The following is a 25,561-nucleotide window of genomic DNA, read 5'->3' on the forward strand; positions in this document are numbered from 1 at the left end:
ATATGTTGTGCAAACAAATGCAACTATCTAATACTGAAATAAATCATTTTGATATTTTTGAACACTGCATGTATTTGGTGAACTATGCGAGGTTGAACTACAAACAGAAAGCACTCAGTGCTGAATTCCACATGGCTGGCCGTCCTGAATGATTGAGTGGCTTTTAATGGACGCTCTGATGTATCTGGTGAGTTGACAGAAAACCTCAGGCTCCGTCTCGAACAGACAGCATCTCTCTAAACTCACTCTCGTCCATTACAAAGTCATCTTTGTGATTGACAAAACCATTTTGAGGACTGTCTTAAACAGAGTTTATGATGTTTATGGCTGTATACATTCAAAAGACAGAATGGCACACATGGCCAAACCAATGCATTATTCAGGAATAATAATAATAATAATAATAATAATAATAATAATAATAAGTATTATTGTTGTTTTTATTATTAATTTTGTTGATGTAGTTTATTTTCTTTTGATGTTGTTGATGCTATGCATTTATTATTATTATTATTATTATTATTATTATTATTATTATTATTATTATTATTAAATTATTATAATATAACTGTGGTTAATAATCATATATGTATATGCTATATATATATATATATATATATATATATATATATATATATATATATATATATATATAATGTTTTCTTCTTCTTCTTCTTATTATTATTATTAAGAAAGCATTATTATTTTACTAATTATTATTATTATTATTAAGTAAAATAATAGTAATTAAAAACTATAAAAGTAATGTTTTTAATTATTATTATTTTACTTATTATTATTATTAATATTAACAAAACATTATTTTTTTATTTTTAGAATTGTGATTTTATTTATAATATATTTTTATTAATAAAAATAATACTTTGTTATTATATTAATAACAACAATAATATATATTGTTACATTTCTTTAAATAAAATAATTTTAAATTACGGTATAATAACCATGATATCAATATATTATTTACAGTAGCATTTTAAAATATAATAATAACAATAACTATTAGATTAATTGCTTTAATATTATTGTAATTGTAATAGTATAACTGATATTGCTTATTATACATTTTTATAATAATTTTAATTAGAATATTCTATTCTAATTTTATTATTATTATTATTATTATTATATCAACAACAACAAAAACTACCATAATAATAATATTTATTATTATTGCTACTACTATTATGTTACAGTTAAAATGTATTTTGCAGATTACAGGTAGTTGCATTTTCTTGATTTTAATGAATGAATAACTGTATTAAATGTACTAATAAAATAATTTTTTTAAGCATTATTTGACACATTTTCTGACTAAGCTGTAAATGATATATTAGATGCACTGAGCACATACTGAACATGAACCAGCACAAAAGCCTCCTAAATACTAAACAGATGACATCATCACACAGAGCCTCAGCCAATCAGAGCACTGCAGGAAACATGGCTCTGCCAATCACAGGAGACCGAGGGAGGAGTCTGAAGCAGCTGTCTGTGTGTGTGTGAGAGAGAGAGAGAGAGAGAGAACGAGGGATGAATGTACAGAGGAGAGATTGTGCCTGGATGGAGACGCAGGGATGCTGTTGCTAGGGAACAGTGAGGAGACCTCCATCTTTTGCAGCTTGCTCCACATACAGCACGGTTCAGAAAGGTTTGGCTTTTATAAAGGAGGGAAATAAATGCACCACATAAGAGAGAGAAGGACTGAAGGAAAGGGAGGAGACACCAGGTGATATGACGTAACCTGGAGCGGGATTATGCGCTAGTCTGGGAAGAATTATAAAACACATCTGATGACTGCTCTGAAGGAATCTGTATGTTGTGGTTTCTGGATGATAACGGTCATGCACAGAAGCTGAACATCCTCCAGACGCCTCGCTTAGTCTGAGGAGAAGCACAGACGGCACCGGCTTCACCCCACAGACAGACAGACTGACAGACAGACAGATCTGAAGCATGAGTGGATTTAATCGAGAGCTGAGACATCGACAGACCTGAAGGTGAAACACAGAGAAACCAGCGTCTGCTGTGAGTGTCTGAACTCATTTTCATTCCACAGTGTGACGTATTTCTGAGTAAACAGGACCTTCAGTGAGATAAATGTTGATTTTTCCGTCTGGAATTGATTGGATGCTGAAAGCTGCTTGGAGGAGAGTCAACAAAAAAAAAAATATTTTAGATTAGAAGTTATTATATTTTGATGAAAGAAAGAAAGATATAGAATATATATATTAATTGTAATATTTTGAGTTTTTATTTTGGTATTTTTATATTCATTCAGTTTTGTGTGTTTTTGGTATTTCATTATTAAAATATACTGTGGGTTTTATTAATTTTTAAGAATATTTTAGTTTTAGTGAAATGTTACTTTTGCAACTATAGCTGTAATTAAATGGTTAAGTATTTACCTTTGTATTTTCCTTTTTTAATTTTTGATTAATTTTAGTTGTAGTTAAACAATTTATTTTGTTGTGTTTTTGTTATTTTGTTATTTGTTATTTTTATTATTTTCAGTTTCAGTTATTTTTCAGTATTTTAATTTTAGTTAAAAAATGTAAAAAATTTGTTCTGTGTTTTGTCATTTTTATTTTTTATTTCTTAAATACATTCTATTTTTATTTTAGTTATTTTAGTAAATCAATTGAAACTAAATGAACATGGGAAATGTTGCTTTGGTAACTTGCTCAAAAAATAAAATAAGTTATTTTTGTATTTTACGGAGCCCCGAACATGACATGCAAGAAAAAAAAAAAAATTGTTCACACCATTTAGTCTACTATTTTTTTTCGTAATATTTTATTAGATTTTATATATATATATATATATATATATATATATATATATATATATATATATATATATATTGAATTCGTTTTTATTTTAGTATTTTCCATTTTCATTTTTATTAATTTTGTTGTGTGTTTTCATCACTTTATATTTATTGTGTTTTCAAATTTGTCCATATAGTTTTTTATTCATTTGCATTTTAGTTTTAGTTATTTAATACATCAAAATAAACTAAATAAAAATAAGTTTAAGCTGAAAACAAATATGAATATTTGTCATGTTGACTGTAAACCCCTGATAGGGAGTGATTTGAGAGTGTTTCTGCCTTAAACACAACAACACTGTGACTGTTAGATCAACTCAAGTTCTGGCGTGAAACTCGTTCCAGTCAATGCATTAGCTCTTTTAAGAGAAGTAATGTGCTGATCTTCTGTGATTGTGTTGCTCAGTGTGATCCGGAGCAGAGGATGGGAACCACTGAAGCCACTTTACGCATGGAGAACATGGAGGTGAAAGATGAGTGGCAAGACGATGATTTCCCACGGTAAGAGCTTCAGACATAAACACTGATCTGTGCTCAGAATAACATGCTACACTCTCAGAAAAAAAGGTACATGGTGGTACAAATAATGTTCCTCGAAGAACGGTTTTGTACCTTTTTAATAATTGTACCCTAAATGGTACAGGAAAGACCTCTGATGATACTGTTTGGTACCTTTTAAGGTACAACTGAAATGAAGGTACAAAATTGTTCTCACATCAAGGGTACATTGAATACCTGTCAACCTTGATAGACAGTTCCCTTATTATTACATTTGCAAATAGCATACAATCTCTGTGAACGAAAATGATTAAATAGTAAAGATATGAATAATTTACAGATTAAAATATTTAAATGAGTTTATACAACTGTCTTAAATGTACATTATCATAACAGTTCTGAAAATAGTGCTAAAAACATGTGAAAACCACTAGGAAACAGGTTTTGTGATATTTATAAAACAAAATACATGCAGTTTTTTTAATAAATATTTTAATAGACAATCATGATGAAATACATTTATCATTGGTATCCACGCAATTTGTCGTTTGCTTTCCTTTGCAATCCGACCAAATTACTGTTTCATGCGCGATTGGTTGCTGTGTTAAATAATTTGCATAGCAACAAGACACTGATTGGTCGAATTCGTCAGCGCAGCTGCAGCCGTTACGGATTTTCTCTGTCATTGCGGAATGCGGAGAGCGGGAAGAAGCACTTAGTTCTGAAACACACGTCCAGGCATTTTGCTTCTGTCTTTTTCGACTTAAAAGCTCAAAAATATTAAGAAGGTGGATTTAAATGATCAAATAGTTTGTATACGAAATGTAAAGGTGAGTTTTGATTATTTGTGTTTATAGTTTATAGTGTTTATATAATTAACTTAGTACATGTGACAAACAATTTAAATGTTTCAACTACTCAAAGCGAAATTAGAAACGTAAATTTAGCATATACAACAGCATGCAATGCTGTTATCCATTTGTGTACACTTTTTGACATTTTTAAAGCAGTTAATTACTTAAATATTACGTTACAATACACAATATGTCATAGGCATAGCAACACGACATTGATTGGCCAAAGAATTTTCAAACAGAACGGAGAGCGGGAAGCAGACGACCAAGGCTTTGTCGTCGATGTCGTCAGAAGAACTCCTATTAAAATTAACAGAGGCCGGACTCGAATTCTCAGAGGAAGAAAAGAGAAAATTCAAAGGTGAGTTTTATATTTAATCAAATCAAAAATGTATAAAATGTTACAGCTGTTTAAGTATGGCATTAGCAAGTTTATTTAGCTTATGTACGAATCCAGTGCTATTAACCGTCCGCTTATAGTATAAAGTGATTCAGTTTGTGTGCTGCAATTCTGGTAAATTAAGTTATGCCTGGTTCAGATTAATTTACAAGATTTTTGTGTCAGTTATGATAGTCACGGTGTCTCGCCCACACACACTGTCGCTCAGTCACTCGCGCGCGCACACACACACACTCAATCACTGTTGCTCGCTCACATACTCACTCACTCTTGACAGAACCGTCGTGGATGACCGTTAAAAATTAAACATGCTAGTCGTGATGTCGTGAAGCATCGCAGACGCGACATTGTTTGTCGCCTATTATGAAAGTGACGTGACATTCAGCCAAGTATGGTGACCCATGCTCAGAATTCGTGCTCTGCATTTAACCCATCCAAAGTGCGCGCGCACACAGAGCGGTGAACACACACACACACACTGTGAACACACACCCGGAGCAGTGGGCAGTTATGACAAACTATACGAGATGAAACTATTGAATCTTGCGTCCCGACGCCCGTTGTGGTTTATGAATCCCCACGACACCCTGCGTCAAACTATCTGTTAAATGTTATCGTGTAATCTGAACCAGGCATTAATTTAACGTTTGACATTCGTTACACATACGGTTTCATACCTATTAAACTCTGTGCATTTCATGTTTTCAGCCTAAACCCAACTTCGATATACAAATAACGTCCGTCTTGTGCATGTTCAAAAAGTATATATCTTGCAAAAGTCCAGACAAACTTGTGACGTGTGTTCTGCCCATCACTCTTTCCCTGTGTTTAAACTAGTGTGATTAACGTTACCTGATTCTGCCCTATCTATAAGTCATATACATTTCATTGTAAGTTTTTTGAAACTTAGCAAATGTCTCTTTGACTCTTAGATTTTGAAGTTGATGGGGAAACTGTCAGTGCTGGTCTCACGGATCACATGATAGCACAACTTTTTGAGAAGTCTTTTAAGAAGCAAGTTAAATTTATCAAACTTATCCAACAACTTGAAGAGAACCAGAGTGAAGAACCGTCTGAAAGTCTGACTACACCTTCAGCTTTGAGGCAAGTATTAGTATTGTTTTATGTTCCCTTATATTTTCTTCTGATTGACTGATTTTCCTTAAGTCCTTAAATTTTGTATTAATTTTTTTGCCAGAATGACATTGATGTCAGTCTTGATAAAGCACAGTAAAACTGCACTTCAAAGTCTGAAAGATTTCACAGAAGTAACTTTATTAGAAGTCTATTAACCCAAAACTCTGATGCTTCAAAACTTCAATAAAGAGATCGTAAAATAAGTCCAAATGAATTAAGTCGGTTAATTAATTTGTTTATTTAAAATCTGGCCATCATTTTATGTTACAAAAAGTGCATAATGCTGCTAATTTTTGTTGGTTTCGCCATATAACTCTGTGAAGTGATTTCAGTATATGTGAGTACTTTTTGAACATTCCAGAACATTTTATCAATATCTGCGTTTACTTGGACACTTGTAATTGAATTGATGGCTCAATCGGACTAAAAAACCTTCATGTTAACACCTTAATCGATCTGATTTAGCTTGATCCAGATGAAATTTAGATCGGATTGAAATGGGCGGTTTATCCCTTTTGTAATCCGATCGAGAAAACATGTAAACACTTGATCGGATTGAAAACCGAAACTGAAAGGACTGTGCAATGACGTTAAATAGCGTAATGACGTATGACGCGTGGAACGAGCTGTTCTTCCTGTTGAATAAAGTGTCATATTAATAAGTTTCCCGTCATTCTAAAATCCTAATTTCACTCGCGTCTCTGTGAAGTGAAGCAGGACAACGTCCCACCAGTCCTTGTTTTGGATTCTCATCCAAAGATGTCTGGTTTTGGCCGTGGTGAGGGGCATTTTTCCTGCGTGATCAATAAGCAGCACGGCAAAACGGTTAATCTGCTCTAAATTATGATCAGAGACAAATTAATATTATGTCTGCTGTTTAAAACAAATAAATAACCAATAGAGGAGAATATTTATGCGCGAACAGCCGGAAACTCTGTATATTTGTGCAGTGTGCACATGTCAAAACATCAAATCCGATTTGAAACTTGTGACACATAAACGCGCACATCAACCCGATTACTTTATTTATCATTCATGTAAACACCTTGTTCGGATTCATCAATTGTATTGATTTCATTCTGATTGTGTCCATGTAAACGTAGCTAATGCTGTTAAAATTCAGAGATCATTTTGGTCACTATAATCGTGATATGAACATTTCATACTGTTTCATCTCTATTCTGCGTCATTCCTCTGTCTAAACAGCCAAGAGCAAAGAATTTCAGCCCCATTCCTCGTCTTCTCACTACCAAATTCCCAAAAGATGTTCAGTTAAAATTGGATAACAAAGAACCATGTCATAAGATCAGCACTTGCTGGCATAAAATTGTACGAGTGCTGCACGAGACTATGGCTCAGCACACACTGTAAGTTTAATAAACACTATTTAGTTTTTTAAATTCCAAACCCTGGTAAACATTTGTAGTAAATTTGCGCACTTTTTTTAATCTTCTGATAGATATCCTTCAAACAGTGACTATGTTTGTGCAGTCAAGGCTCTTATCTCCAAATACCCTTACCTGAGAGATGCAGAGGGAAATGGATATGTAAGTCAACTGTTTAATATTTATTTTTTAGACATTAATGTAATATACAATTTATAGACATGCTTAAAAGGTCATGAAACCTGCTGTTTCAGCACCAGTTGGTTCTTGCTACAGTTTAATTTTTTTTTTTAATTCTATTATGGCAATATTCACTAGTTCAGTGCTGAAAAATAGTTTAAAGTTCCCATTAGAGCATGGTGTGTGAACTGTTGCTTTATATTATGGTGAAAAAAAACAAAAAAAAAAAACAATTAATTTTAATTAATGTTTTTTTTTTTTTTTCGTATTTGTATTTGTTATTCCAGGAAATGGGTCGAATGCATGCCGTAAATTTAAGCCGGTGTTTCCAGGATTCCTTCAGCAAAATTGTGTCCAATGTTTTGAGTTTGGCTAAGGGGAAATCCCTTATAGAAGCACATTACAAGGATGCCAGAAGAGAAGCTGTTGCAGAGAGTCCTTGTGGTATGCATGTTTTCCGTTTAGACAGCTTGTATTGAAAATACAAATTGAATATTGTAGGTCTTTATACAGGCTATAAGCTGCCTGGGGGGCGGGATGTTAAATCACTAATTCGAGAGTAAAACATCCACATTTTTTAAATAAGAAATTAATAATTATTTTTTTAAAAGTCGTTTTCGGCCAAGTGCATCTAGAAGTTTTGGCCCTGAATTTATTCGGTGCATCCCTGAAAGTAAGATGATATAAAAACTATTCTGGCTTAAGTGCAGATAGACAGTTGTAACTAGTCATTGGGAACATGAATTTAATCCAGATTTCCTTTTGATGTTTGTAATATTGTTTTTTCCATTCCGTTTAGGAAGAACCAGCCACACCATATCCCACTGTACAGATTTTGGGAGCATCTAACTGGAAACAGGTCTTCAGCGGGAAGAGAATTTTCAGCACTGTGAAAATGAAGGGATCTTTGCTGAGCAGTTGGGGTGGAGGACGGTGTTCTCTCTGCTTTTTGCACGTATTTTCTATTCAACCTTTCGTCCCTCATACAACAGGAACACACATCTCTTTCTCCAAAGGCATGTGTTGAAGCTAACTGCACCTGGTGACAAACCATTGCCAACTGCTGTCATCAGGATTATTTTATCTTAGACTGAGAGGATGCCACGACCCTATGCATGTCCAAATTGTTCCTCACAGACATTCATGAATATTGCTGCTTCCTTAAGCAAAAGACACCAATTCAAACAGTGTTGGGAGTTTTCATCAGAAAGCATGTTGAGTGATTATGAAAAAGTGACTGGGACAAGCATATGCACTCAATTTACATCTTTACCCAGAGAGCTTCAAAATACACTTAAAAGTCACAAAAGTTGTCAAGCCATAGATTTTGCAGGTAAAACACTTCAACGTGTAAATAATGTAAAGTACAGCACCAAAGATGTGTTTGTTATTGATGTTGTGCATACAGAGGAAGTTCCTTTATTCTTTCAGGTTAAGTATGTTTTCAGTGTAGATACATTGTGGATACTGTGTGGGAAACTGTTGCTCCCACAATCGTTTGACTCTCATTTCCATGCATTTCGTGTTTCAAATTGTTGACCTTTATGTGGTTGATGACCATTTGTATGTAAGAGCCAGATATGCATAGTCACTCACCTACAAAACATTAGGTTTACATCTCATTAAAATGTTTATAATGCTATACATAATTTAATTACTCCTTTAAAACTGTTAATGTTATGTAAATTCAAGGCTATTGTGTGGAAGTTAAAAATTTAAAAGTCTAAGTTGTATTGTGAATAGCTTGTGAATTTTTATTGTAGATTGGAAAATGAAATTGACATTGACATTTTAGTGAAATATTTTATATTATAAATGGAGAAATGTTTTAAATCTTCATTGTAAAGTGTACAGATGTATTTACAAAACAATAAATATTTGAACCTGTAACAAAGTATTCAAACATGTATTTATGTGTATTGTGAATAGCTTGTGATTTATTTATTTTTTCTTTTGTAGATGGGAAAATGAAATTGACATATTGTGACATTTTAGTGAAATATTTTGTAGCAAATGGAGAAATGTCCTGTTAAAAATGTTTGAAATCTTCATTGTAAACTGCAGAGATGTATTTTACAAAATAACCTGTAACAAAGTATTCAAATACAATGTATTTATGTGTATTGTTTCTCATATTAAATTGATTTTATTCAATAGAAAAATGGCCTTTAATAGTTCTTGAAGGAACATATTTGACACGGTTCAGGTACAAAAGGGCTTGTCACTGGGGTGGTACCTTAAAGGATCAAATTTGTACCTTAGATAACGGTACAATATTGTACCAGTAAGTAAAAAAAAAAAAAGGTACATTTTGGTTTTCCATGGTACAAATCATGTCCTTAAAGGTACAAACTACAATGGTACAAATTTGTTGCTTTACATTAGGGTACAATTTTGTACCAGTAAAAGGTACTGCCCCAGTGACAAGGGTTTGTACCTTCTTTGGTACAAAATTGTACCTTTTTTTCCGAGAGTGTACCATGCTATTACTGCATATGAATCTTCTGTTTGCAAAGAATATGACCTGCAACATTTCCAGATATACAGTATGCAGTGCATGAGATTCTGTATCCCACAATGCATTGTGCTCAACTTCAAATGCAACACAGAGAGGTTGTAATTGTAGCATTAAAGCATAGTTTTTGATATACCGTATTTTTCTGACTATAAGTTGCACCTGAGTCTAAGTCGCATCAGTCCAAAAATACGTCATGATGAGGAAAAAAACATAAGTCGCACTGGACTATAAGTCGCATTTATTAAGAACCAAGAGAAAATATTACTGTCTCCAGCCCTCTGGCGGCTGGAGACGGTAATGTTTTCTCTTTGTTCTTTCCTCTCGGTTCAGGTCAAATTAATTTTGATAAATAAGTCGCACCTGACTATAAGTCGCAGGACCAGCCAAACTATGAAAAAAAGTGTGACTTATAGCCCGGAAAATATGGTAAATAAAAGCTAAAGTGAATGTGGATGGAAGCTGGTCTTTGAAGAATTGATGATAAATGTTTGAGTTCATATTGAGATCTGACTTTTGACTGTTTGCTACTGTAATACTAAAACATTTCTGATTATGATCAGGGTTGAAAACAGTTGAGCTGCTTCATATTTTGCTTGGAACTGTGATTCAGAAGTTTGGGGTCAGTGAGAGTTTTATTTTAAAGAAATCAATTGAATCAAAGATGAAAAAATTGATCAAAAGTGACATTTATAATATTGAAAAAAAAATCCATTTTGGATAAATGCTGTCCTTCGGAACACTTCTGATTTATTAAAGAATCCTGAAAAAAAAACTATGAACTGTTTTCAACATTGAAATAATCAGAAATGTTTCTTGAGCAGCAAATCAGAAGATTTCTGAAGATCATGTGACACTGAACGCTGGAGGAATGATGCTGAAAATACAGCTGTGCATCAAATAAATTAATTACATTTTACTATATATTCACAAAGAAAACAGTTATTCTAAATTGTAAAAATATTTCACATTTTATTGCATTTTTTTGATCAGCCTTGGTAAGCAGAAGAGATTTCATTAAAGAATTAATTACTACTGCACTGATCTATATATCGATACTATTTAGTAATAATGATTTTTCCTTGCTAATAAGCATATTTCCATCTCTGACACCAGGCGTGTAAACATATGCACATCGTGGACGTCTTTGATTTCTGATTGATAATGTGGGATCAGTATTAGAGCTCAGAGCGTGTTATCTATCTGCACATGAGCGAGAAGTGAAGGTGAATCGTGGCATAAACAGTCCAGAAGCAGCATGTGGGTCAACATACATGAAGACATAAAGAGCACAGCCTTACATCATGATGCATGACCATTTCTGGGCAAATATGAGGTCATCAGTGTTGCGATGACAACAGGGGGAGTTAGAAACACAGAGTGCTGAATAATTGATGCTGCACTAATGCACATTATCACATAAACCCACATTAAACAAGATCTTGCTGAAGTAGGTTTTTAATGATGATGTACTGTATGACACATTCTCTCTGATGAACCTGATTATGTTTTTGCTTTTGATAATTTTGCATTAAATGTCTAACTCACACTTTCTTATGAAATAATCCTAAATCACCATGGCATAGCGATTACATCATATGGCAATATCATAATACTTTGATATATACTATGGTACAATGTAAACATTTGTTAAATATTTAAATAATATTAAATATTTAAATAAATGCTTCATGTGATAACTGTTATTATGGAATTTAATATATTAAATAATATTAATAATAATATGTAAATAAATGTTTCATGTAGTTACTGGTTTTATTAATAGGTTTGTTTGTTAATAAATAAATAAATGTTAAATTTTTTATTTGTATTATTTAAATAAATGCTTTATGTAGTAACTTGTTCTATTATTAGGTTTATTTGTTAATTAATTAAAAAAAAGGTATTATTTAAATAAATGCTTAACGTGGTAACTGTTTTTGTGAAAGGTAATATATATTTTTTATAATATTAAACAATAATAATATTTAAATAAATGTTTCATTTAGTAACTGGTTTCATTTATATTTTTATTTATAATATTAATAAGTAATATAAAATAATGCTTCACATGTTAACAGTCTTTATGCAATTTATATTATATTATTTTATATTTATTATTATATTATTTAGTTTAATTTATAATATCAATAAATAATATTTAAATAAATTATTGATTCATGATATGTCTTTATGCAATTTATTGATAAATTTATTTATTATAAAAAAAATAGTTCAAATAGAACTTTAACAACTGCATGGTTTTATTTTAGCTTTCAGTGTACTGATAGTTTACCATATTAATATACCAGATACTACATATTATAATGGTGCATATGCAAAGAATAGTCTCTTTTATATTAGTGTCAAACATTAAAACTTACTTCATGATAATGGTTTACACAGATAATGGCTTCAGCAGACATCTTTATAAGCATCCTGTCACCAAAACTGTCTGAACTGAGTTCTGTAACCCTCATTACTGCACTGCACTCTCTAATTAACCTTGTCCCTTGACACCGCACAGACTGCTGGGTAATTACATGCAGTCAGCATGAGATACACAAACACTGCTGATCGTAATGCCAGAGAATGATGGGTTAATTATCTGCTGAAACATACTGTTTAGAAGCCGCTGTGGTTCAGGCTCGACACAGAAGTGCAAACGGCATCATTTACAATAATCATCGTGTTTAATTGTTGTGTAATCTCGAGGCTGAAGCTTGTTAACTGTCCCTTTTTGTGGTAAAAGTGCTTTATTTATAATCAAGACTTGAGGATGCATGACTCTTTTCACTTGACTAGTAAGAAACGACTTAAAAAGTGCCCCAAAGGTGCTTATTATTATTGTGGGTCTCTAAATGAAAGTGTCATTATTGTGCATTTAAGAAGTGGCTCTAATGACAGCGAATGTGTTGTTGTGGTCTGTTTAATTTCTCTGGTTTGATTTCCAGGCCTCTTCCTGAAGACGGTGATTTAGATGGACTCACTGACAACACTGGTACGTTCATCTCAGTGCATCTCATCCATGTGTTCTTCACTGTGAAAAAGACTTTTATTATGTAGTCTTTATGGACACACTGCTAATAAAATAGAAGAGTTGAGAAAGATAATCCACAGATTTCATTAGAAGAAGAGGAAACTGATTCAAGTTCTAAGTTGAATCACCATTAATTAATTAATATTGAAAAAATATTTTTTGTTAAATTATAGATAGAGTATATTTATTTTTAAAAGCAATTAATAGTAAACATAAATGTTAACTGAATTAAAATAGATTTTTTTAAATATTTATAGAATATTAGAAATTTTTTTTGACATTGTTTTTCAACATAATTTCATTACATATCATAATCATAACATTTTAAAATAAATTTCATGATCATGACATAATTAATGTTATCAATTAGTTTAAGTCGAAGTAGTAAAATTACTCAAACTAAATGCAAAAAGACATTTAAAAAAAGGAAAACAAATACAAAACAATTGACAAAAACAATATTACTAAAATGAACAAAATAAAAAAATTGTATTTATTAAAATAATTATTATTAATAATTCGTTAATAAACAAATAAAATTAAATATAAAAAAATATTATAGTATATATATAATTATTTTTTCAATTAGTTGCTGGTTCATATTTTTTTGCAGTTTAAGTTAAAATACTAAAAGTACTGAAATATCACTCTGAAATGAAATAAAAAGAACACAAACAGAAAAATGATTCATTAAAACAAACTGAAATATTAATATTAATGATACTATAAATTCACTTCTGTCTTTTGGTTGAAGAGTGTTTTTCATTGATTGAAGGGTTTCTTTTTATGTAAATGTGTTTTATTTTCACAGCCTTTTTTCCGAATGTTTGCGACTTGTTATGTTATCAATTAGTTTAAGTCGAAGTAGTAAAATTACTAAAAGTTAAATAAAATAGACAGTTAAGAAAGGAAAACAAAAAAAGGAAAACGTACAAAAACAAAATTATAAAAAAATAATTTTTAGTTGATAAAAACGTTAACTGAAATTAAATATAAAAAACAATATGTATGTTTATATATATATATATATATATATATATATATATATATATATATATATATATAGTTGTCAGAGCATATTTTATATGCATAGTTTAAGTTAAAGTATTAAAATTACTAAAATATCACTCTGAATTTGATAAAATAATGAATGAATCCTATATAAGTATATTAATGATACTATAAATTTACTGCTGTCTTCTGGTTGAAGAGTGTTTTTCATAAATTTAAGGTTTCTTTTTTATGTAAATGTGTTTTGTAAAGTCTGTTTTGTGAATGTTTGTGACTTCTCTGTCCAGCTCACCGAGCCGCTCTGACGGCGGATCACACGGATTCGGGTCGACAGAAGCGCCGCACGCTCATCGCTCCGGACATCAACCTGTCGCTGGATAAAAGTGAAGGTTCGCTGCTTTCTGACGACTTACTGGAAACCCCAGACGACCTAGACATAAACGTGGACGACATCGACACGCCTGACGACGACTCGCTCGGCTCCCTCAACAACACCAACGAGCTGGAATGGGAAGGTCAGTCAGACTCGGAGGTCAAAGGTCATGTGGTTTTGTCTCCAGAAAATATTACAAACCAAATCTCATTATGTTGGTGTGCCAAAGCTAATAATGCTAACAAGTTGCTATATCATGTTAGCAACATGTTAAAACATGCTTTTAATGTGCTAAATCATGCTACGAACATGCTAGCAACATCCTAGCACCGCACTTTTTAAATCATTTAAACAAAATACTAAAACGAGTTAGCAATGTGTTAAATCATGTTAGAAACGTGCTAGTGCAATATGAAATAATGTGCTAGAAATGTCCTAAATCATGCTAGCAACATGTTAAATTGTGCTAGTAATGTGCTAAATCGTCTTACTACCACCATACTTAATAATGCTAACAGTGTATTAAATCATGAGAGCTACATGCAAAAAAAAATCAGCAATGTGTTAAATTATTCTAGTAAAATACTAGAACTGTATCAAAATCATGTTAACAACCTGTTAAGACATGTTAGCAATGTGTAAAATCACACTAGAAACATGCTTGCAAAGTGCAAAATCATGCTAGAAACATGTTAGTACAATATTAAATCATGCTAAAACATGTTAAACATGCTAGAAGTGTGCTAGAAAAGTCATAAATCATGCTAGCAGCATGCTAAAACATGTCAGCAATGTCTTAAATCACGCTAACAACTTGTGAAAACATACTAGCAATGTGTAAATCATACTAGTAAAATATTAGAACTGTTTTAAAATCAAGTTAGCAATGTGCGAAATTTTGTTAACTGTGCGATAAACGTTAGCAATGTGCTAAACCATGCTAGAAACACTTTAGTAATTTGTAAAATCACAATAGACACATGCTAGCAACGTACTTAATCATGCTAGAAACATGTTAGCAATGTGTTGAATCACACTGGAAACGTGCTAGCAAAGTGCTAAATCATGCTAGAAACATGTTAGCATTGTGCTAAATCATACTAGTAAAATGCTAGCACTGTATCAAATCATGTTAGCAATCTGGTAAATTATGGTAACTGTGATAAATCATGCTAGAAACATTGAAATCATTGATATGGCTTTTCAAAGTTCCAAACTTTCAGACGAGGCCATCAAGCTTCTCTCGTCTAGTTCGTATCATACTCAGTTAAATGCATGATTTATATCATACAACATTGCCCAGGTAAATGCAGATCGTATTGTTTTATCAGACGACACTCCGGTGGCCAGTGCGAAGGGTCCAGGCGGCGACGGAGACGACGGTGCGTCTCGTCTGTGGAGGACAGTGCTCATCGGTGATCAGGAGCACAGGATAGACATGCAGGTCATCAGGCCGTACCTGCGTGTCGTCACACATGGAGGTCAGGACATGATATCATCATTTAAAATGACAGAATTTTTGTTTAAATTTATACATTTATAAATTTATAAAAAAAAAAAAATATATATATATATATATATATATATATATTACTAATTCTAAAAAATGTTTCATAATTTATGTTTAATTATTTAAACAGTTATATTTGTAAACAAAATTTGTTAACTAATAATATAACTTTTAAAACCCATAGAATTATTTACTTATTTAATTTGTATATATTTCTTCTACATACACATCTGTTCTTCAACTTATTGATTATTGATGCTGTTTACTAGATTAAGAGATTTAAACCTTTGTTATTTTCATATCAATAAGATACTGTTATAGTTTTATTAATAATTTGAATCAGCTTTTGTTTTTATATTTTCTGTTTTCATTTTATTTTAACTTAACGTTTTAGTCATTTTTATTCTTTTTCATGTCTATAGTTTTATACATTTTTATTTCAGATTTAGTTATTTTAGTTTTAGATAAACTCAAAGAAAATGAGAGTGAATGCCTTTGAAAAGTTTTATATATATATTTGGTAACGCTTTTCAAAAAGGTTTGTTACTTACTTTAGTTACCATGAACTTGGCATGAACAATACTTCTACAGCACTTATTAATCTTGATATTAATTTTTGACATTTACTAATATATTATTAAAATTAAAAGCTGTTCTTGCTAACATTAGTTAATGCACTATGAACTAACAATGAATAACTGTATTTTCATTAACTAACATTAACAAAGATTAATACATATTGTAATAAATGTATTGCTTATTGTTCATTCATTAATATACATTAACTAACATTCACTGCTGGAACCTTATTTTAAAGTGTTACCTTTTTTTTACATTTCAGTTAAAGTTTATTTTATTTCAAGTTATGTATTTTTTTTATCTTTTATCTGTTGTTTTAAATTAAAAAAACAGATTTTAACAAACCCCTTAACACTAAATTCAGCTTTTTCTGCGTAACTCGTCCCACTCTCTACATACAAAAACAAGGCCATTCGTATCTTAAAGGTACAGTAGTAAAAACAGTTGAATGACTAATGTTTCATGTTTGTTGGTACATTGTAAGTTGACTTCAGGGAAACTTCAGCTCATTGTGTTCCAAGGGTGTTTTACGCAAACAGTGGGATCAGTGAACATGTAAAGTGTTCAGCTTGATCTCCTGCTACTGTTTCTGTCCACAGGTTATTACGGTGAAGGACTGAATGCCATCATCGTGTTTGCTGCCTGCTATCTGCCCGACAGCGGCTGCGCAGACTACAGTTACATCATGGAGAACCTCTTTCTGTAAGACACACACACACACACACACACTTTAGTCAAAGAGTAGACCAGTGTGCATTTGAAATCAGATAAACATGAACCTTTGTGTTACAGAGAGAGAGACTGTGTGTCCTAGACAGAGTTCAGATTAAATCACGTTAGCAAACAGATTCAGAATCATAATTTTAGAAAATTTAGAATATGTGGAAGAAGAATCCAAATGGAATGTTAGAGGAATTCTTATAACTGCTTTACAGTTTTTATTATCTTGTTCAATTATTATTGTTATTATTAATATTAATATGTTATTTACATTTCGTTTATTTCTCTAGGAATTAGCCATAAATGTGTTTTCATACACACACACACGAATATTTCCAGAAACATATAGATGTAGTAATTTATTTAAACAGATATGTTGTTTTTATTTTAATATCATTGATTTACTATTATAGTTTTTATTAATATTTTGGAATTAATTTTTATATTTAGATTTTCCATTTTCTTTTTCATTTTGGTAAGTTTTAGTCTCTTTTTTTTTGTGTTTTTGTCATTTTTAGTAATTTTATTTTTATGTGTTTATGTAGTTTTTATTAATTATATTTCGGTTTTAGTTGTTTTACTGCATTAAGTTATACTAAATATAAATGAAAAAAGGTTGCTAGTAAAAGGTTGCTTATTTCAAGTAGTTTAATGTTTTTATTTTTATTTTTATTAAGTATAATAACCTTGTTCTACATACATACAAAGCACTTTTTAAGAAATGAATAGTCTTACTCAGCAAGGATGCATTAGATTGATCAAAAGTGACAGTAAACACATTTATAATTTCATAAAAGATTTCTATTTCAGGTAAATGCTGTTTGAACTTTGAAAAATAAAATGTATTACAGCTTCCACAGAAATATGAACCTGCTTTCAACATTGATAATCAGAAATGTTTGTTGAGCAGAATGATTTCTGAAGATCATGTGACACTGAAGACTGGAGGAATGATGCTGAAAATACAGCTTTGATCGCAGAAATAAATTAAACTTTACAATATATTCAAATAGAAAACAGTTATTTTAAATTTAAATAATATATCACAATTTCACTGTTTTTTCTGTATTTTCGATTAAATAAATGTAGCCTCGGTGAACACAAGTGCGTTTTGAATGGATTTTAAAGACCATGTTTAACAAACAAACAAATGCGGATATTTTACAGGTTTGCACTTCCTCATGGATCATGGATATTTTATCTCAATGCTTTATTGTGTTGTCTCTGCAGGTATGTGATCAGTAGTTTGGAGCTGCTGGTAGCTGAAGACTACATGATCATCTACCTGAACGGAGCCACGCCGCGCAGAAGGATGCCGGGCATCAGCTGGCTCAAGAGATGCTACCAGATGATCGAAAGACGGTACAAATCAACGTAGATGAGAACCCCATATGTGACCCTGGACCACAAAACCAGTCTTAAGTGAATTCAATTTTTTTAGATTTAGATGTATGCATCATCTGAAAGCTGGATAAAGAAGCTTTCCATTGCTGTATGGTTTGTTATGATCGGACAATATTTGGAAAAGGATGCAAAAAATCTAAATACTGAGAAAATCACCTTTAAAGTTGTTCAAATTAAGGTCTTAGCAATGCATATTATTAATCAAAAATTAAGTTTTGATATATTCACGTTAGGAAATTTACAAAATATCTTCATTGAGCATGATCTTATTAATATCATAATGATTTTTGGTATAAAAGAAAAATCATACATTTTGACCCATGCAATGTATTTTAGACTATTGCTACAAATATACCCCAGAGACTAAAGACTGCTTTTGTGCTTCAGGGACACATATTATGATGATAATAATAAATAAAAAACTTTGGGTTTATACTGTGTGAGGGACACTGATGTCCATTTTTGGTGTGGAATTTCATATATATATATATATATATTTTAATTTTAATTAACATCCAGGTTAAGAAAGAATCTGAAATGTCTGATCATCGCACATCCCTCCTGGTTCATCCGGACGGTTCTGGCCATCCTGCGGCCCTTCATCAGGTCAGAAAACACCATACATCACATAAACACCCTCAAGAGTTTGTAGAATGTGTTTTAATGCCATTTCATCACTCTGCAGTGTAAAATTCATGGATAAGATCCGGTACGTCCAGAGTTTGGAGGAGCTGGCTCAGATCGTCCCCATGGAGCACGTGCAGATTCCCGAGTGTGTGCTGCAGTAAGTGAACTTCACCAGCAGATGGAGACACATGGATGTCTATTGGTTTACACAATCTAAAACACACAAGGGCAGGGTGGAGTTTTTGCAGATATGAACATTTCAGATTAACATGATCTCACTATGTTGCATATTTAATCCCGAGAAAGCCTGACATATGAGATAACAGTCTGAAAAACATCCTTTTTTTTTAAATGGAAGAGTTTATTAAACCATTAGGCAGAGTATAAATGAATATTGGATGCATCAGGCTTTTATGTCTAAGACAGTATGTTATAATGAGAAGCACACTATTATTCAGAGAGCCAAACTGAGCAAAAATATGCAATTCGGTGCAGATGCTGATTTTCATATGCACAAAAAGTGACAAAAAAATCTGCTGCTTGTACTCTAAATCAATTAGATATTTATAACAGTATAGCAGATTCTTACATAAAGTGATGTCGTCACTTTATATCTCTCAGTAAGATGAGATTTAAATGATCGAAACATATAATGCAATGCAATCCAGTGATGATCGAGAGAAAATAAACATTCCTTAAAAACCTAAACATCATAATTGAGAATCACATTTGATCAGGATCTCAAGGAATATTATGTGAAAACATGTGAAGCACGAACTCAAGCTGGACGTTTGTACAATTACACTAAACTATAAATCAGACGACAGAAGGCAAGGAGGACATTTTCATCATGCTGATCATTTAGAGGCTTTAGAAATGTGCATATTATATATGATATGGTAGGTTTAATAAGTTTAATTTGCCAAGTGGCGCACCATTATCATATCAGAAAAAAATGTCATTTTAATAAATGTTTAGGGTATTTACTTCAAATCTTATTCAATATTGCAGCTGGAAATTAAAGGTTAATTTAAGTGCATTGTATTGTAGGAAACAGTATCTCGTTTGAATAAATGAGTATAATATAAGTCGCACCTGAGTATAAGTCGCATCCGTCCAAAAATACATCATGATGAGAAAAAAAAACATGTATAAGTCGCACTGGACTATAAATCGCATTTATTTAGAACCAAAAACCAAGAGTTCACATTACCGTCTCCAGCCACGAGAGGGCGCTCTATGTGTTCAGTGTAGACTACAGGAGAACTGAGCAGCATAGAGCGCCCTCTGGCGGCTGGAGACGGTAATGTTTCTCTTGGTTCATTTCTCTTGGTTCATGTCAAATTAATTTTGATAAATAAGTCGCACCTGACTATAAGTCGCAGGACCAGCCAAACTATGAAAGAAGTGTGACTTATAGCCCGGAAAATACGGTAAATAAAAGCAAAAGTGAATGTGGATGGAAGCTGGTCTTTGAAGAATTGATGATAAATGTTTGAGTTCATATTGAGATCTGACTTTTGACTGTTTGCTACTGTAATACTAAAACATTTCTGATTATGAGCAGTGTTGAAAACAGTTGAGCTGCTTCATATTTTGCTTGGAACTGTGATTCAGAAGTTTGGGGTCAGTGAGAGTTTTATTTTAAAGAAATCAGTTGAATCAAGGATGCATACAATTGATCAAAAGTGACATTTATAATATTACAAAAGATTTCCATTTCAGATAAATGCTGTCCTTCTGAACTTTGTATTCATTAAAGAATCCTGAAAATAACTGTTTTCTACATTGATAATAATCAGAAATGTATCTTGAGCAGCAAATCATCATATTATTCTGATTTCTGAAGATCATGTGACACTGAAGACTGGAGGAATGATGCTGAAAATACAGCGGAGCATCAAATAAATTAATTACATTTTACTATATATTCACAAAGAAAACAGTTATTCTAAATTGTACAAATTTAGCGCCCTCTGGCGGCTGGAGACGGTAATGTGAACTCTTGGTTCATTTCTCTTGGTTAATTTCAAATTAATTTTGATAAATAAGTTGCATCTGACTATAAGTCGCAGGACCAGCCAAACTATGAAAAAAAGTGTGACTTATAGCCCGGAAAATACTGTATGTCATCTGTGTGTATTCCAGGATTACAATAAATGCAAAGCACACCTACTGCATACTGTAGCTGGGCAGTTCTGAACACAGTTTTCCTCTGTGTTGAAGATGTGAGGTTTCAGAAATAGACAGTGTTTGTGATGTGTGACCATGATAACAGTTTGTGGTTTCTTCTTTCTGCAGATGTGACGAGGAGCGAAATAAAGCAAGGTAAAACCATGGCATATATATATATATATATATATATATATATATATATATATATATATATAATAACAAAACTTTCAGTAATGTCATTTGGTCATTCATTCAGTGCATTGATTCATTCAGGAATGAAGTAAATGGCTCTCTTTATAAATGGGACTTTGAATCATTAGTTCACCTGATTCGTTCAAATGCAGATTCATTCAGAAACAAATCTTCTGTGTTGTTGTAAGAACATGTATAACTGCATTTATGGACTACATCAGGCAGTGAGTTGTTGCTCTGTATCAGTTTGTTGTGCACTAATATGTTACTTTGATTATGTCCTCACAGGCTTGAACAACTGGCCAAGACATCTGAGAGGTGAAAACCTTTACATCCATGTACACAGTGAAGCCCAGCAGTGTTTGAGATATATTCTGTCTGGAATCCAGAATGCATTTCAGTTTGCATACTCCATACTAAAAATACTGCATATGTTACTGGTTATTACATACACTATTACAGTATTTTGATTGATCAGATAAATGCAGCATAGATGAGCAGAAGAGGCTTCTTTTAAAAACCGAATTATCAAGCACAGTGTGGGTGGATGCACACAAGAAATCCCTTATGAATAGTAAACCATCTGAGCACCTTTGACATTTTAGAATGTCAAATAATTCTTATCTCTCATACTATTTTTAATAGCATTTAGTATGCAACCTGTGATGCACCCATAATATAATCTGACGTGTGTATCAAACAGACTTCTATTTCAAAGGGTACTGCATTGACAGCGAAATCTTAATGAGAAAACATCATGCATTGACATTTTATTACAGTGCATGTACATATATATGATTCAGTGCTTTAAAGTCAACATGCAATCAAAATTGATTTTTTCATCATCTAACCCAAGGGTTTTCAATCTTTTAGATGCCATGGACCCCTAAACAAAACTTGCATAAAGTGAAAAACTAACGTTAAAAGAGAAAAATATTATTTTGGAAAATATTTAGAATTATTATTCAGAATTGCAAGAATATTATATAGAATTTTTATCTTGCAATTCTGTCTTTATAACTCGAAATTGTGAGATGAGAAGTCACAATTAACTTTTTAATAATTTATTCCGTGCAAGGAATGGGCTTACAGTGCTGTACTTTTTTATTTACTCGTTAACTTATTTATTTTAATATTTTTATTTTAATCTATATTCAAAATAACGATATGTTTATTTGTATATAATTATTAGTTTCTATTATTTTTCTCTATTATTCTTCAAATTATCTATCTATCTATCTATCTATCTATCTATCTATCTATCTATATATATATATATATATATATATATATATATAATTTTTTTATTTAATTTTTTTACCTTTTTTCTAGCACTAAAACTCCAGATCAAACTAATTCCACATTGTTAAAATTACTCATTGAATATCTTAGGAAATATGTCAAATTATGAAAGTAAAATGTGTTGCAAACACCATTGCCTGTTGATTTTAACCTGTTAACTTGTCACTCACGTTTTTTAACATAGACTTGAAAGTGCATGATCCAAATTTTATAATTCATGACTAAAAAAAAACATTTTGTAACATGATTCTGATGTACCATTTTCATGGTAATGCAATGTTTGATTTTAAAATGGGTTTCAAAGGATGAATTTTGAGATTTTAAGTGATATATCATATAAGTGTGATAGAGAAAAAGGCAACAAAGAAGACTTTTTTTTAACAAATGTCAGAACTCCTCTTGTGATGCAGGTTTTTGAGGTGCACTCTTGCCATAAATTAATCTATTACTTTTCCTACATCATTTTAACAGGTTAAAAGCTATGAAATCTGATGTGCTTGTTTAATGTGCATTCACACTCTTTGTTTTGAATGTAATGTTGATTTGTGTATTATATTCCAGGCCGCCGTCCGTGGCTGCGGAGGCCTGTCCCTGACGCGTCTCATTGGGTAAGAGAGTGAACGCCTGACTGTAACAGTAGATTCAGCTGCGGGGGGAGGGGGGGTTTAATGACCTCTGGACCATACGCCATATTTGGGGTCTCTGAATGCCGAGAGGAGCGGTGTCTCATCTGCTCTGTTGCATAAAACACATCTGCTGCTCTCATCAGAACAGCAGCCGCAGTGACCTTGCTACCAATCAATGCTATTTTTGACCAGACTACTGACCGGCACATGGACGATATCCCATCACACGCATATCACCCGGCGTGTCTGTCTGTCTTCAGTGCTGGGGAGTTACTTAAGTTCCCCCAAAAATGAACATTCAGTCAGTATTTACTCTGCATTCTGTTATTATATTTCATTCTCATTGCTCCTTCTATAACTATTTCCTTCTCAATGGCTATCTCAAGGACAAAACTCACATAAAGTTAGTCCATATGACTCATGGGCTTTATTCCAAGTCATCTGAAGTCATTTGATAGCTTTGTGCGAGGAACAGACTGAAATATAAGTCATAAGACATGCGAAAACCGGTTACGGTGTCATTGACGTCCACCTTTGTCTGACATGCATTATACTGACTGACTATTTGATTTGAGAGCTTAAGCAAAAAGGAAGCTTCTGAAGACCCTAAATATAAATACATTTCATATTTGACATTGAAATATAAGTGTTTCATATTTAAATTTGTTATTTATGTATTTATGATATATTTAATACTATTAAAATATTAATTGAATGTTTTAAATTAAATTTTTTAAATATATGTATACAAAATATATAATTTTGTATATATTAAATATTGAACATATATTAAATAATATAGTAACCCCGAAAAGGGTAATTGAAGTTAAAAAAGATAATAATAATAATAATAATAATAATAAAATCATAAAAAAATGTTTTTTGTTACTTGGAAAACTAACTGAAGTTAACTGAAATAAATTAAAATTCTAATTTTCATTTAGTTTAATTTGATGCACTCAACTTAAACTGAAAAAAAATAAAAAAATAAATCCTACTGTATATAGACACATTTTAAAACAAAACTAATGCATACATACTTTTTTCATGACCTTTGGATTTATTTATTTATTTATTTTTACTTTTAATAAATACAAAAACATTTTTTTTAATAAATTAAATGATAAATATAGTGATTGTGAATGATATTTTTCTCATTTACAGATACACTTCGAGGCAATTGATTCATCTGTGCATGCCATTTTCCAAAAATGTTGGATTTTAAAGAACAATCATGTTCAGCGGATGAACACAATCATCATCATCATCTCAAAACACAATAACGATGTTTGTGACACTCTGTCTGACGTTTTTCGATACACACTGACCTTTGACCTGGACCACAGCCGGACCGCAGCTGAGTAAGTGTGAACAAGAGGACTGAAGAGGAACATCTGTGCAAACTCAAACATCTTGTGTCACAGTCATTTGTGTTGTACAGATGTAAAACGTGGGATGTTTAATACCAGCACCATTTTAACTTGATGGGAAACGCATTCAGCCTGTTACATTATGCAGCAGTTTACATGAAATCCTGTTTGCCTTCATAATCTTTCATTGGACAACTTGAAATAAAAAACAACCAAGCACCAAAAATTATTTAGTCACAGTTTTGGGTTGTTGCCGAAGGTAACATATTATTTTCTAACATCTTGGTTAAAGGAATAGTTCAATCAGCCCATTCAGGATGCAGGGGAATTAGTTTTTTCATCAGATTTGGAGAAATGTAGCATTGCATCAGTGTATGCAGTGAATGGGTGCCATCTAAATGAGAGTCCAAACTGACGGCACCCATTCACTGCAGACACTGATGCAATGCTACATTTCTCCAAATCTGGCGAAGAAACAAACTCATCTACATCTTGAATTACCTGAGGGTGAGGACATATTAAGCAAATATTCAGCAAATTTTGGGGTGGACTATTCCTTTAATAAAGCAGTTCAATAATGGTTAAGCTATAATAATATTAGTGTACAGCAATAATAGCAAATACGGATTTTATAAAGAAAAAAGCTTGACCTTCATGTTGACTTTTAAACTCATCAAGACAGTATGTGAAGGTCATGTGCTCATAAAGTGAGCTGTACATACTGTGTGTCACTGGCACTGGAACTTTACAACTAATATTTGTGCTTATTTAGTATCAGGGGCTGTGTTCCGAATGGAATACTGGCAAACTGC

General features: G+C 32.0%; 1 protein-coding gene across 1 annotated transcript; it reads left to right on the forward strand.

Annotated features, from left to right (window-relative positions):
- The first annotated feature begins 1,522 nt into the window (after positions 1-1,522).
- LOC113111856 (caytaxin-like) lies at positions 1,523-25,082 on the forward strand. Its single transcript, XM_026277021.1, has 13 exons — positions 1,523-2,049; positions 3,258-3,352; positions 12,775-12,821; positions 14,159-14,386; positions 15,576-15,725; positions 16,933-17,035; positions 18,284-18,415; positions 18,977-19,063; positions 19,143-19,241; positions 21,386-21,412; positions 21,740-21,769; positions 23,315-23,361; positions 24,544-25,082. Exons 2-12 carry the CDS (start codon positions 3,276-3,278, stop codon positions 23,346-23,348), a joined length of 1,014 nt encoding a protein of 337 aa, XP_026132806.1. The 5' UTR covers positions 1,523-2,049; positions 3,258-3,275; the 3' UTR covers positions 23,349-23,361; positions 24,544-25,082.
- Positions 25,083-25,561: the final 479 nt, after the last annotated feature.

The sequence above is a fragment of the Carassius auratus genome, chromosome 2 (genome assembly GCF_003368295.1).
Source record: "Carassius auratus strain Wakin chromosome 2, ASM336829v1, whole genome shotgun sequence".
In the NCBI taxonomy this organism is placed as follows: domain Eukaryota; kingdom Metazoa; phylum Chordata; class Actinopteri; order Cypriniformes; family Cyprinidae; genus Carassius; species Carassius auratus.